The sequence below is a fragment of the Teleopsis dalmanni genome, chromosome X (assembly GCF_002237135.1).
Source record: "Teleopsis dalmanni isolate 2A chromosome X, ASM223713v2, whole genome shotgun sequence".
Classification (NCBI taxonomy): Eukaryota; Metazoa; Arthropoda; class Insecta; order Diptera; family Diopsidae; genus Teleopsis; species Teleopsis dalmanni.
In genome coordinates this window covers 66,736,988-66,751,970 of record NC_051848.1, presented here as the reverse complement: position 1 = coordinate 66,751,970, position 14,983 = coordinate 66,736,988, and the positions used below count along the sequence as shown (strand labels likewise).

The 14,983-nt window shown below is 29.8% G+C and overlaps 1 protein-coding gene across 1 annotated transcript; it reads left to right on the top strand.

Moving 5' to 3' along the window:
* The first annotated feature begins 13,470 nt into the window (after window positions 1-13,470).
* LOC119688519 lies at window positions 13,471-14,694 on the top strand. The gene has a single exon (XM_038103194.1). The coding sequence runs from the start codon at window positions 13,471-13,473 to the stop codon at window positions 14,692-14,694; it is 1,224 nt and encodes a 407-aa protein (XP_037959122.1).
* The last annotated feature ends 289 nt before the right edge of the window (window positions 14,695-14,983 follow it).

Here is a 14,983-nt window from a genome sequence, read left to right as displayed (position 1 = left end):
AATACTTTGTACCGTCATATATCATGACGACATCTAATAATTCTTTTTTGTATTATGTAAGGAAATTTTCGGATTCTATCTCAAAACAATATTATATACCCTTCTTACAGGTTTACATTACGTAAATCGTATATACAGCAAACATGTATTTATGTATATATTATTTATATTTATATATATGATATTTTTACATGCTTACATATTTTCCATATTTATATATTTGATATATTTACATTAAACTCATTACACATAGTGAATCACATTATGGCTAATTCAAATAAAAGCTACTTTCAACTTGGTGAGAATTGTAATTCACTTAATGCATAGTGGAATTGTAATTTAATGTATAGTGGAATATTATATGTATGTATGAAAAAACATGTTTTTATAGTTGTTTAGTAAAGTATGCAGTTTGTATGGAGTTTGTGAAACTATGATACACAATAGAATTTTCAGCGCCTGGTAAAATATTGAATTATGTGCGATTATTATCCAAAATGAGTCGAAATATGTTTTAGCAATTTTTAAAATTGTGTATGCCTTTGTACCTTGTTTTTGAGCTCGGTTTCTTTATTGTCCAACCCACATTCGTGATATAGCAATCAAAATTATTAATTGATATTATTGATATTAACAATCCAAATTATTGAGCTAGTACATTTATAGTACACCAGATGTTCCATACATTTTTATCTTCAGCAGAAATAAATTAATATTTATAATATTGTATATAAGATGTCGGAAACAAGAGTTGATGAAGTTTTGGCGATGTTAAGAATATTTTTTCAAAAGTTGTAGAATTTTAATATGAATATAAACTTACATAACTCGACAAGATAATGTGTCACATATCTTTTGATATGATGATTATATTTATTGTCTATAAATGGGTTTATATAGAAATTGCATTATGCAGCATAAATTTTTTACAACTTTTTCAAACATTTTGAATGTCCTACTCACAACTTTTTAAGTTGTTTAAGATTTTCACGCTCAAATCACTGTTGGCTTATCTACGTAGAGTAATAACTTACAATACTTTGTTGGACCATGACCGTAGACGAGACCACAGTGCCGTTGGATCCAAATGCTATTCAGCTTCTGATAATGAATTTCCCATTTTCGAATATAACTGACACGACGCAACGTATTTCTCAAGGTCCACTGGTAACTCGTCGAACTCTTTCGGTTATCATTTATAATAACTAGCTTACTAAGGCATAAATGAGACTTAATCATAACAAGGATGTGATGTTAATTGATAGAAATATTATTAGCTATTAAAATGTCGTTGCCCAAATAAATTCCATTCCTTTAAATTCAAAAATCCTTGCGCAATAATTATTGGGTAAATAGAACGTGAAAGTAATACGAGCGTTGCTTTTTTGTTAGGACTCCGCCTAACACTGAACATACACTGGCTAATCAATAAGAACGGTTTTATTATTTTTCAAAGTTTTCTTTATGGTGATGAACACATTTTTGCAATCGATTGAACCCATTTTCGAAACGGTTTTGACACCCTGAAGTTGGTATCTCCAAAACCAGGTTTTTAAATATCTTAACGGCCTGTTCGGACTTAGAAAAATGCCTATTTATTTTTCTTAATTGGGTGCCAATGCGGGACTGCAAGATGGATGTCCCAACAATTCGACGTTTTGATGGGTATGATGTATGTACCCATCACATATGATGATATGATATTAGAATGTATAAAAACTAAACTAATGTCTAGAAGTGGTATTCATGAAAGATGTTAAGTGTCTTGCCGTAATCGGATAATAAAAATTATATTTTATAACTTGGAATAGAAATTTACATTTGTGTATTCATATACGTAATGACAGAAAAGCGTTTATCACGGATGAAGTCATCGATTTGCAAAAGTCTATTATGCGTCCAACCAAATTCATATTCCCTAAAAGCACTAAACACTAACGAAAATTGCGTTATATGTTTCCCAACTTTTATTTACTATGGTGTTTCTCCACTTAATCCACTGAGGTCGAGGCGTTCAATCTATACTAATCATATTAAACATAAATAAAAAAAAATTAAAGTAATAAAGCAAAAATAAAGTATATCTTTTTGAAATATCATAGTAAGCAGAACATAGCTTGCTTTTTTAAGCATTATTTGTAGCAATCAGAGAGAAGCAAATCATATTTTTCCTATTATGAAATGCTTTAGAATCGAATAAAATTTTTATAAATTAGATGTATTGAGTTTTGGTTATACACTTGTGATCCTGAAGCGCAACGATGTTGTATGTTGGAAGCAACAGCTTTAATAAATTACTACTGCCGAAAATCTTTCCTCTGTAAGTACGAATATTACAGTTAAAATTCAAAAGTACTGATATATTACATATTACATAGGCTGCAGAACCTAAAAACCGTAACTGGGAAAAGTGATGAAGAGAACTTGACACAAGTAAGATTTGTATCTGATTGTATTCAAGACTTTTTACATGAGTATATTTTGTAGAGATACGAAGAACTTGTGCGTCTCAGAAATAGAATTGTAGCAGCCACTGAACGTTTGAATGAAATGCATAGGAGAGTAGAATCGGAAATTGCGGATATGCAAACCCAGAATGAAAAACAGAATGAAAAACCGAAGGACGAGACCAAAAAATGATTTAAGAGTTCATTGGTTTTGTTCATAAAAGCCATATTTTGTATATTCAGCAAATCGTTTGGAATCACTCTATTGACGTTTAAGTATTTCCAGTCACAAAATTATTACTAACATTAGTAAAAAATTAAGGATTCGACTAGTCAAATATAAATATTGGCAATAAAGATGTTACTGACAGTTCGTTTGGCATAACAAATATTAGTGTTAATATTTTACGTACAATTAATTCATTTATGTCTTAGGTTATAAAAACGGATAGGAGATCTCTATATTCACATTGCTGTTAAACGATCTACCTGTTTTATTTACATTACTTGATATTAGTGACTTTTTGGTACGTGGCCATCAATACTCAATACTTGATTATACAAAACATAGACCTATTATTTATACATAGACCTATTGTACAACTTTTTCGGTAAACAGTCCAGTAAGCGCGTTGACCTTGTTCACAATCTTTTTACATTTCATTTCGATTGCTGATAACATCTTCTTATTAACGACAGGTTTTGTATTCTATAAACGTTTCCATATCGTCTCTCGTCTCCCATCTTGATCTTTTTCACAAGTTTAACATTGAAATTTCTTTTCAAGTTTGTCGCAGAATCTATTCTTTAAACATGGCAATGCTATTTCTAATTTAGACATTATTTTTGTACTGATAGTTTCTCCGTCTACCATATTTCCATACTCATATCGTCCAGGTTTTCGTTTCGTAAATAGATACTGTTTTAATTATGGCCTTATGGATTCGTACCTTGTTTTGTTTTGGTAAGTCGTTTTCATTTAAAAAAATTTATATATTTATAGTAGAGTCTGTTACAATCGATCATTTATTGTAATTTTACTATTATTGTCCTTGTTGATTAATAAAACTGCATATTTAAAAGCTGTATTCACTAACTAAACAGATTTATATATTAGGACTTTCGTTTTTCCATATCAACTTCAAGTATTTCGTCCTACCTAGGTTTATTTTTGAACTAATATATTTAGTTATTTTTACGTTTTTATGAATACGCCATTAAACCCTTTAATACTTTGAAATATTACCGTAATAACATCTATATATGCGTATACTCGTAGTCGTCCGATTAAGTAATTATATTTCGACGATTTCTCAAAGAGCGAATTATTTAGTCAGGAGTTAAAATGAATCAGGGTTTCAATGGATTGTCTTTCTATTTAAAATCTAAGCTTATTTAAAAAGGTTCTGTGGCATGTCCTTCCAGAGTAGATTTTCCGCATGACTACTCAGGAATTATAGCAATTCGACCAGTTATTTTTTTGGTAGCATCTTAACATATTAAGGATTTTTGATCTGTAGAATAATATCCAATGCCTATAAGAAGTACGATATCTTTATGTGGTGCTAGTAGCAATTTTCAAATTATTAATGATTGGCAAATATTTCGTCAACCAACAAATACTGGTTTTGATTTTGGTGTATATATATATGTAGTATATATAATAGTATGCAAAAAACTTACCTCACTTAATTGAAAAAGATCTGAAAAATAGAGAAATGTACAATATAATATTTATGTAGTCATAATTTAAATATTAAAAGTGTAACATCTTATGTATAATTATTTTTTTAATGTAATATAAAAAAATGAATTTTATTAATGAAAATATACAAATAAATAAGATAAAGAAGAACTTCTGTTTCATATATGAAAAGTCAGTCGATGATTTACTAGACTTTCTGAAGTTATTTAAAGAAGGTCCTGAAGGAATATCGATATACTACATATATTTTTGTATATATTTCCTTAGAAAAGTCATGTTATGAGAATCTGGAGTAGGTGCACAGGTTATGAAACAAAATAAGAAACTGATGGGAATTATATATATATTTAGAGTTATATATAAAAAATCACCTGAGAGTTGGTTGTTAAAACTACTTCTTATTGGGTTCACTTTTTATTATGCTGTATTATATTATTTATACTAATATAGTTAAGTACATATGTATAATTGTACTGATTATATATATATATATATTTATATATATATATATAAATATATATATATATATATATATATATTATATATGAAAACATATCGAATTATCCTAATTTGCTATAATTAAACCAATATTCATATTAAAAATCTGGAATTAATAGTGTAAGAGAAGTACACAAATAGGGATACATATTATACTACAGGAATAACATGGTAGTTAAGACAAGGTAGAATGAGAATGGTGCATAAAAGCGATAAATCACATTAGGAAAAATGTTTTTTTTTTTAAATCTGTTCTGAATAAAAAGCGAGTTGAAAAAAAAACATATGGGAAATCGGAATAACTTAGTTTAGATTACGAATTAATGCAGATTAACTCATTCGTGTGAATAGGCTTATTAAAATTTAGATTACTAATTAATGCAGATTAACTTATGCATGTGAATAGGCTACTATTTGCATTTAATTTCGAAAGACAATTTTACTTTAGTCTGTAGTTAATGTGTTAGCGTAGAGAGCCGAATTTAGGCTTTTATTTTTATATGAAAAAGCCATTAAATCGCTTTTGACCTCATGACAATAGAAAGATAACGAAAATTTTGTGAAATCTCTAATGGAAGTGTTCTCTCGGGTAATTTGGTTATAAAGAATCGCAAGTACTACTGAGATTTTTCAATAGCTTTTTTACAGTAGATATTCGGACAAACGATTATAGATTGGAATATCGAAAGTAATTTCCGATATCCTTTTGCTAACAAATATAAAATAAAGTTTTAAGTTTTCTTTGCTTTTACTTGATGATATCCTTGTCAGTATGAATGCGTAAGTATGTATGTACGTGTAAGTACATGGTTTTTCGGTGGAAAAATTCACAATAGCGCTTGAGATACTACAATAAAATTTCTCTATATAATCCTCAAAATTGTTTAAATTTCTTTTATTAAAAATAAAATTTAATGGATATTTTTCTATTTGTAGTTTTCAATTCATTTCATTTATGCAAAATTGTGCTAAAAGCAACTTTCACATTTTATTCTCTAAAAACTGAAGCTTTTGATTTTATTGCTGATGTTGTAATGCCATCATCATCATCAATAGCATCGCCATCGATTTCACTACAGTTGTTGCTTTCATCTTTTATTGTAATTACTATGACTATATAACTGTTTATTTCTAATTTATTATTTTGAATTTGCAATACTTCCGGTTCAAATTTTTTCAACGTCTTTTTCATACAACATACGAAAATTTATTCGAATTCGCAGAATAAAAATCTTTTGTCAGAGCGGAATAGGAAGTTGCTCAAATAAAATTGCTGAAAATAATAACAGAAATAACAAAACCGAATATGATATTACTATAGCAATACAATATTCATTTCTCATAGAAACTTTGTAAATATCTTCGCATAAGTATCAACCAAAATTTTTCTATTTCAGCGAAATTTCTTCATTTAAAATTCGACAGATGACGTTTCAATGCTTAAAGGAAGCTGTAGAGAACAAAGCTTCGAATACTAGTTATTGTTTGCATTTAAACGACAAAAATACAATGTAATAAAATGCAGTTTATGTACAAAATAAAAATGTAATCGAAATTTGGTCGTGCCGAAGCATAAATGCCCTTCATATGGAATTATTGACAATTCATTAAAAAGTTCTCAAAATTTTAGATTACCGACCGGTTCCATTTAAACGGTCGGTTGGTTTTTTGGTTGGTTGGTTGAACTATTATTCCGAGCCATAAGTCAAACTAGTATTTTAACATCATTTCTTTACCACATTCTCGTTTACAACCGATTACTTTATTGTTTGGATAAGCCCTCCAAACAATAACGGAGTAATCCTTTCCAAGCTTTTAGGAAATCAATTAAGTTCTTTGCTGTTATTTTGCTCGAGTTGCTCCAGTTCATTGAAAGGAGGTTTGCTTAAAGTAGCTATTCCCTACTCTCAAGGAGAAGGTCATCTGGAGGGAAATAAAAAGTACATGTATTCTCTCTACTAGCTGTTATTAGTTACGATAATGAATATTATAAGACATTTTTTATAATAACTGTGAATATTTTAACCTCCTGAAAATATTGTTAAGTCCAAATCCTGACAATATAACCAGTAAACCAATAAAACATGATGGATAAAAAAAATTGAAGTTTGAAAACTGCTCGATCTTCTTACTAAAACAAAAAGGCAAAGATGTTTATAGGTGCATAATAGACATACCAGTGATCATACTGCACTATTGTTTATTTCTACGCGTTCTCCACTTGTAGTCAATTTGACTGAAAAGAAACCCATTTTTTAACAAACTTAACTCAAACACCTGTTTTATGTTCAAATATATCTCAAATATATCTAAAAATCGCTTCATATGAACCTATTTATGTAGCAATGTTTCTTTTTTTTTTTTTTTATTTCATTTTCTTATATTGCGATCTGTCAATTCAGAGTAGACAATAAACAATATTTAAAAGTGACTAAATACTTAAAAGTCCATTTTGAGCTTGAATGGACTGAGCTCAGTAGCACATCCGTCTGTTGAAGTCGGACACATTAAAGTTCCAATGGCGTTTGTTTGCGGAGGCGTGTGAACGTTCTAAATGTTTCGAAAGAGAATTTGTTCCAGTAAGTACAGAAGTCTAGAATTTTTTAACTATATTACCTACCGTGATGGCTTGACACCACGGTGCTCATAACACACGTATCAATATATTGCGCCGATAACCACTTCATTGTAACTCCAAGGAACTGCGCTGTTACCCATTGGAACTATACGTACATATACTTCTAATTTCCTACTTGGTAAGGAGCATAGCCTATTTAATACCTCTGCTGGTCTTTAGATCGCAGCTACCCGGTTGGGAAATTCAACTCCACATCATTAACGAATACAGTCATTCTACCTGCATTGAAAGACCTAAATCGGTTTAGCGAGTAAGTACAATCTTCTTAATTTTTTCAACGTTTTCATTAAAGGTGAACATGTAAAGATTAGACCTAGAATCATCTTCAACATATTTTCGATTTTCGCCAAACAGTTTGCGCCATTTATAAACTCTTGACTGGGACAAATCACGTCTATAGCATTTTGAATGTATTTCTATACTTAATTCTATTTTTGAACCAAAATTTTACAAAAACTTTGTTACGATGCTTAAGCACATATAAAATTGTCTTGTTCATTCGTTTTCAAACACAAATCAAATAATATGTTTGTTAGTAGCAATGCAACCAATACATAAAAAAGACTTGGATATAGTGCGCGTATTTTTAAAACTTTCGCTGCTTTTCGATTGCAATTCTTCCCTTATGTATTAGATTAAGTGTTGTCTACAACGAAACAAGTTTCATGACAAACTTAGTGGCCCATTTCATACGTTGTGTAAAGGACATAAAAATAATATAAAACGCAAAAGACATTAAAGTCAAATGTGTTATCAAAAATATCATAAAAATCTTAGTGCATGTAAATAGCAAGAGTAAGGATTGCTTAAACTTGGTCGCTTGTATTTTAAGGATTATGTCCTTAGCAAGTGTATTCGTCCTTGTAAAAGAAACGCAAACGCGTTCAATTAGAAACTATCTTAAATTTTTAAGTTTATGTTTAGTATTTCGAATAATTGACAATAATTATGAGCACCAAGGAAGCTGCTTTCGAAATTATATGGAAGACATGAGAATGCACAATTCTCTCTCAATAGGAAAAATAAAATTTTATTTCCTCTAAATTTTAAATTATTTTTTATTTAATTTATTTTACAAGTTTATTGCAGTCAGAATACTGGGTATATTGTATAATGAAAACTTTAGTTTATGAATTAGTTAGGATATGTAAAGCTCTATTAGGAAATCGAGTATTTAGAGTATTTATTTCAATTTTAAATATTGAACCAAATGTCTGATATCAGTAAAATACTATAATATGGACAATACCATTTCATTGAATGATAAAATAATAAATGAACGACAAAAAGACAATTCGGTTATACATATGTGAGAATTTTTTTAGTAATTTCTTTACGAATTTAATTGTGATTTCATTTTAATAAAAAACGTAGGTACATTTGTTGATAAACTTTCAGAGCAAGTTAACAACACTCCAAGTTCAAACATTACAGTCACGACTCTGACTCTGAGCTTGAAATTTAGCAGGGCACGAGTTCAACTCTTGGTATTTGCTGTCTCTAACAAAAAAAATATATTTATTAATTATTTAAATATTAGAAATAATTCGCAAAAAACTGATGATGGGATTTGGCAATAATCGAATTCAATTAATTAAAAATAATTAAAAAAATTTTTTGTTGTTGCAATTTCACTACCTCCGCGAATAGCTAAGCTCCGCGAATAAAAACCTCCGCGAATAGCTAAGCACTTTTATCGCTTCCCTGGCCCACGGTTTTGGCAACATGAGTTTGGTCTGTCTACAAGTGCTCAACTCTCTCCATCTATTGAGTTGAAGTGAGGTTATGCACTTATGGACATAGACTACCATCATGTTGTAACTCAATGGTATTATGGGCTCTGGGCAACAGAAATTATGGCTTGATGCTTGCTTTGCAAGTTCATCTGCCTTCTCGTTTTGCTTAATAACGATGTTTCCTTTAACCCACATGACCGTCACCTCATTTCCATGAGGATATTAAAAATCAATTTAATTTACGAATAAAATAGAATACAAACCCAAATCAATATCGTTTCTATGATATCGGTTTTTACGAAAAAGGTAAGCGATGTTCAAAATTAGAAATAGCGCATTTTTTAAAATTTTATTTGAGCCAAGGGTAATATGTATATTTAGTCTATATTATCCAGGAACTTAAATGATTTTAAATTCATATCGAAATAAATTGTTGAGAATTGTAAAACCATTTTGCAGAGCTTTGCCTAAGAGCATAATACTTCCCTTTTTTTTTATTTTTCCGAAAACCTATAAGTTCAGTATTGGCCTACAGAAAATGAGTTGTGACAATGTGAAGCCATACACATCTTTGATGACTCAAAACAAATTGACAGAATTTAGTAGATATAGCCCGGGTCTTGTACCATCTGACAACAATTTGTTTTGATCTTTGCAAAATGCTATTAATGGTAAGAAATTGGTTGACCGAAAAGCCGCTGAAAATTATTTGGTCCAGTTTTTCGCCAATAAACCACAGAACTTCTACACCATTGGAATTATAACGTTATCTTCAAAATGGCGAAAGGTCATAAATAATAATGGTCAACATAAATTTCATTGAAATTAATTTTCAATAAAGAAAATGTTCACCACATACAGCATTTTCATATATCATATCATTTCGATTTATCATGTTTATATCTCTTTGAAAACTATTGGATATGTAATGAAGTAACTCAAATTCGATCAAATTACGATAACTACTATTTTAATTGGTAAATAATTGTCCATCTCTTTCTTCGACAAAATAATGAAGCCATTTTTAAGTCAGGACTTGATCAAAATATAATAGTTTTTTTGGAAATGTACTTTTCATTCAAGTTAAGTAAAATAATCTGTTGTACCAATAGAATGTTGTTGAAATATAGCCTTGTTAAGCAAAATAGGATCTAAAAGTAATGAAAAACTCCATTTATTTTAAATTTTTTATTTTTTTTCCAATCTTTATTCAATCCTCTTTAAAGTAATATGTACTTTGATGTTATGCAGATTTTAGTTTGGAAGTAATGCTATTAGGTATGGTCTTATTCACAATCTGCGAATTCGTCCTTAATTTATCATTTTTGGATCATATTAGTCTGTAAGTTTCATTTAGAGTTTGAGCTATAGAAAAGAGTCATAGGATGTTAAATATGGAGAAGAATGTGTTAGCAGTTTTATAAATTTTTGAATTTTGTTGGTATTTATTTCTGGTCTGAAATATTTTTTTTAAATTCCTTTGTATGAACCGTATGATATTCTTATTTCTTCAGCAACTCTTCTAATGATAATTTTTTCTATTAATAAGCCAAAATGTTTATTTTTTTATATTTTTCATATTGTTTTAGTACTATACCATCTTCATTATTTTCTTTACCTTCCCGAATGCTTTTGTGCCATCCAATATCTCTTGGTTGAAATATAGTATTATCGCTTAACACTCTCTTAATATTTTGGATGTTTCGTTCTTCCTTCCCTTAACTCTGTTTTTAACTTAAATTTTGCTCCTTAGTCTCTTCTTAGTCCGACGTTTTGCTACACAAAGAGTCTCCAATGTACTAATAAATGTCTTGAAATATGGTACAAATTTGAGCACCATCTGTCAATTAGTTTGTTTACAGCAGCTGTTAATGTAAGACCACCACAAGTGCATTTAGCGATTTCTACTATGGAAAATTCTCGTTGTACGCGATTTTTTGACCAAACACCGCACCGGCACCACTGTCATCGCTCAGGCACCATATTCGCCAGATCTGGAACCGTGCGACTTTTTCTTGTTCCCGAAACTCAAATTGCCCCTTCGTGGTAAGCAAATAAGGTTTTGATTCGATTGAATCGGTAAAAGAGAATTCGCTGAAGGAACTAAAAGCCATACCTTCACGGGCCTACGAAAAGTGTATGGAAGATTGGGTTAAGCTTTGGCATATGTGTTTCGCTTCAGAAGGATCATATTTTGAAGAAGATAAAATAAATTTGGAATAAAATTTAAATTTGTGTGTTTTATTTACAAAATCCGAGTACTTTTTAAGCAGAAGGTATGTATTACTATAGTATAATAAGCGCATTTGTTAGTGGCAGTGCAACCATTACACAAAAAATAACTCGACTTGAGATACAAGATACATTGCAATTTTTTTGTCATTGTTTTATCAAATTTCTTAATTAAAAAATTTAGCTTTCAATACATAAATTCAAATTTGATATTTAGATATTAGATGATGCTTTCAAGTCATTCAATCCTTGAATGAATTGAGAGATTAAAATTATATTTCTTTATAACATATGTGCCTTTACAAATGAATTGAATTAATTTATATTGTGATGTAGTAGAATATAATACTATATTTGATTTATTTAATTTTGTTCTTTATTTTAAATATTAAGTTGATTTATGGAAAGGAAATAAGACGAAACTAAGCCCAAATACCAAAAGAGTAATTTCATTAAATACGTTTTTTTCTTTATTTGCAAAAACTGATTCTTAATTATTATCGAGAACTAAAACAAATATTTGTCTTGGAAAATTAATGCAATCTTAGAAACTAAGTGCAATAGGCTTAAAACTTAGAAGTTTTCAACCGAAGCATAGCACTGCTGTAGGTACATAAGAATATATCGTTTTAAACCATTAGTAGCCAATCTGTCCACTGAGTATTCCTTGGCTGCAAATCGACATCTACCAACATCAACATAAAGTAATGAAAAATTTTCATTTAACTTAAAACTTTAAAAAGTTTTTAATCCTTAACACAAACTTCATTTTATTCTACAATATTATATGCTAACACTTCCACTTCCACGTCCACGTCCCTTGCGCAACAACGCCCAAAATGCTTGTGTACAGAAGCGCTAACAATTTCATTGAAGATTAGCAGAGCGCAGTAAAGGACGTGAGTAGCTACTGAAGTTCTTAAAATGCTCGAAAATAAAGCTGTTATCCTTACAACTGCGAAGTAAACAGTTACTTTTAGCAGACATTTTAATTCGATCATCCTTTACAAATTAAACACACTTGCCATAAGCTTTTACTTATTAAGTTTATTTGCATGAATTGCCACAACACTGAAAAAAACAGTTAACGCCTTAGTACTTCTTAAGTTTAACTTTTCAAAAAAAAAATCGAATAAGGGGGGACTCGCCCTAAAATTAAATTCGACATTTAAGTTTGAGTAGGTATCACCTCACTAAATCCACATATAAATGAAATTCTAGCAGTTGTCTACTACTTTTACGTCAAGATCTGATATTGTAGATGTGACTACCCGTTATATTGTACACATGTAAGCCTCAATAGTGTTACATACAGACATCGTCTTATGACGAGAAAAAAACGAGAAGGGTTCGAAAAGTAATGAAGAAATAACAACAAAAATTTGATTAATTTATTGAAATTTGGTTGACCATACAAAAGAGTTTCGAGTATAGCTAAATACTCATCATGAGTGAACTTAGGAACTGTTGAGGAATCAACAAAAAATCAAGAATTAGGTCATAAGTTAAGCGCTAGGAACATATAGATTGTACTGAACATCATTGTTCAGGAACTATTCGAATTTTCAATTAATTAGTTTATAATTCGTATATAATTTATTAAACTAAAAATATATTATACACGGATTGTAAATAAATATTTTAAATTTTGACAGAAAGTACACATCATTCATCTATTATTACGAAGGAATTTTTATGGATCCAGCATATGGTTCCACATGGATGACCCTGGGCATATTTAAATTACTTTTAAACATTTCAGAGAGAATTCTTGTCGCGACCAAGAAAATTTAATTTGTGAAGTTTTCATATCTGAGCTATATCATTTAGTACCAAGTCTACTAAATGGTACTATACACAGGGTAGAAAACTTTGAATGCAGTGATGTAGGACCGAGTAAATTATAAATTAAAATTATACATTATAAAATATGAATACTAAAATTGCCAAAACTATTTAGCACAGTTTTTAAAAGATTAAATAAGGTCTTTTATGAAGCTGGATATCATTATCACTATATATCATTATCTTCAAAACTTAGTTTCAGAGAAATAAAATATCAACGTATTTAAATGAAAATTTTTTTTTAATCTAGTATATAGTTTTTAAAATATTTCTTTATCAATCACACATCAAAATTAAAACATTAGTAAAATATATAATCTAGATTTTTTAAAAAAAAATTTTATTCACCAAAAATATACATTTTCCAACATGTCTGTAGGAAAGGAGTTTACTTTGTCCGAATTAGCTTCACTGGCACTCTCTTCTCCCACATTTGATACTTTTCATATTTCCATATTACAGTGTTTGATCGAAACACTATTCAGGAAAATGAGCTGTATAGAGGACGTAGTAACCGTTGAAGGACTCCGTGCAACCTGCTTAGAAGATATACTTACAACTAATTCACGTGTTACAAAAGTTAGAGTAGATGAATTTAACTTCTCTCCAATACTAAGATTTGAAAATCTTCAAATGAAAGTTAATATAATGGAAAATGAAATAAAAAGATTAGAGAATGAACTCAAGGAATATGAACTTAAAGTGCATATGGTTAGTATGGCGACACCACCCTACATTTGGGAGATTTATGAAAGACATGCTTGTGCTTTTGCGGACATATTTGATTCAAAAGATCCGGAAAATGCACCAGTAAGAGAGTTACTATCAAATAAAACATTTCTTACTGCCGTTACAAATATTATTGGCGGACCATTAATGGAACGACTTAGTATAGTTAAAAAGCAAAATAAAAAGCACCATACTTTGATTAGAAATCTTCACAATCAAATGAAGTATTGCAATAAAGAAGCTGAAGCGATAGAATCACTAATTTATGAGTATCAGGCTGCATGGAGATTACTTAATAGAAATATAGAAACATTAGACAAAGCATTAGAAGAAATGCAAGGTATGCTGTTTGCTAAATGCGATAAAATTCATTTCCCACAAATACAACACTATTTTTGGGAACGTCTTAAGGAATACGAAGACCGATTGAAAAAACTTTTTGATGAATTATTGAAATGTCCACCTCGAATAAGATGGGATGATCTTTACGAGAAATGCCTTTCATGTGGAGGTCCGATAACTCCGGAAGTCCGATATATACCAGATGATGAACCTGTACCCAAACGTAAGCCCAAGAAAAAAGAAGAAGAAGAAATTAATTATTGTGAGGGAAGTGTCTTGCCATTGGGTGGTGATCTCATAGAAAACATAAGAATACAAGAAATATTAGCTGATCCCGATGTCATTCTAACAGCAACTCAATCAGCCCTTTTCGGAAAAGGTTATCCTAAGCCGCATGGGGAGGCAGGCGGTAAAAAAGTACACCACTCTGCACTAAAAGCACCTCACTTAGAATTTAGATCAAAGAAAGGTCATACTCGTAGAGTCACAATATCACCATTTAAACCAAAAGAAAGATACTAATAATGTAATCAAAATTATTTAAACAAGAGAAATTAAGATATACAGTTGGAAACAATTTTTGAAAAGAAATATATTTTTTGAGAACTTAGATTTTAGTTGGAATTAAACACTAAAATCACTTAAGAATAATACAACTTAAATTTTTATTTTTATTTTAATGCTTTTTTGGTTAGTATTTTTTCATGTCTGCAGTTAGTAACAGGTTCCTTAGTCTATACAATAATATTATCTAATATAGTCAATGAACAATGCATTCCATACGAATCTCAAAATGTGAACATCATAATCT

Bases quoted from the DNA above. Each gene is read 5' to 3' on its own strand.
- LOC119688519 (XM_038103194.1), top strand. From the start codon at position 13,471: ATGTCTGTAGGAAAGGAGTTTACTTTGTCCGAATTAGCTTCACTGGCA.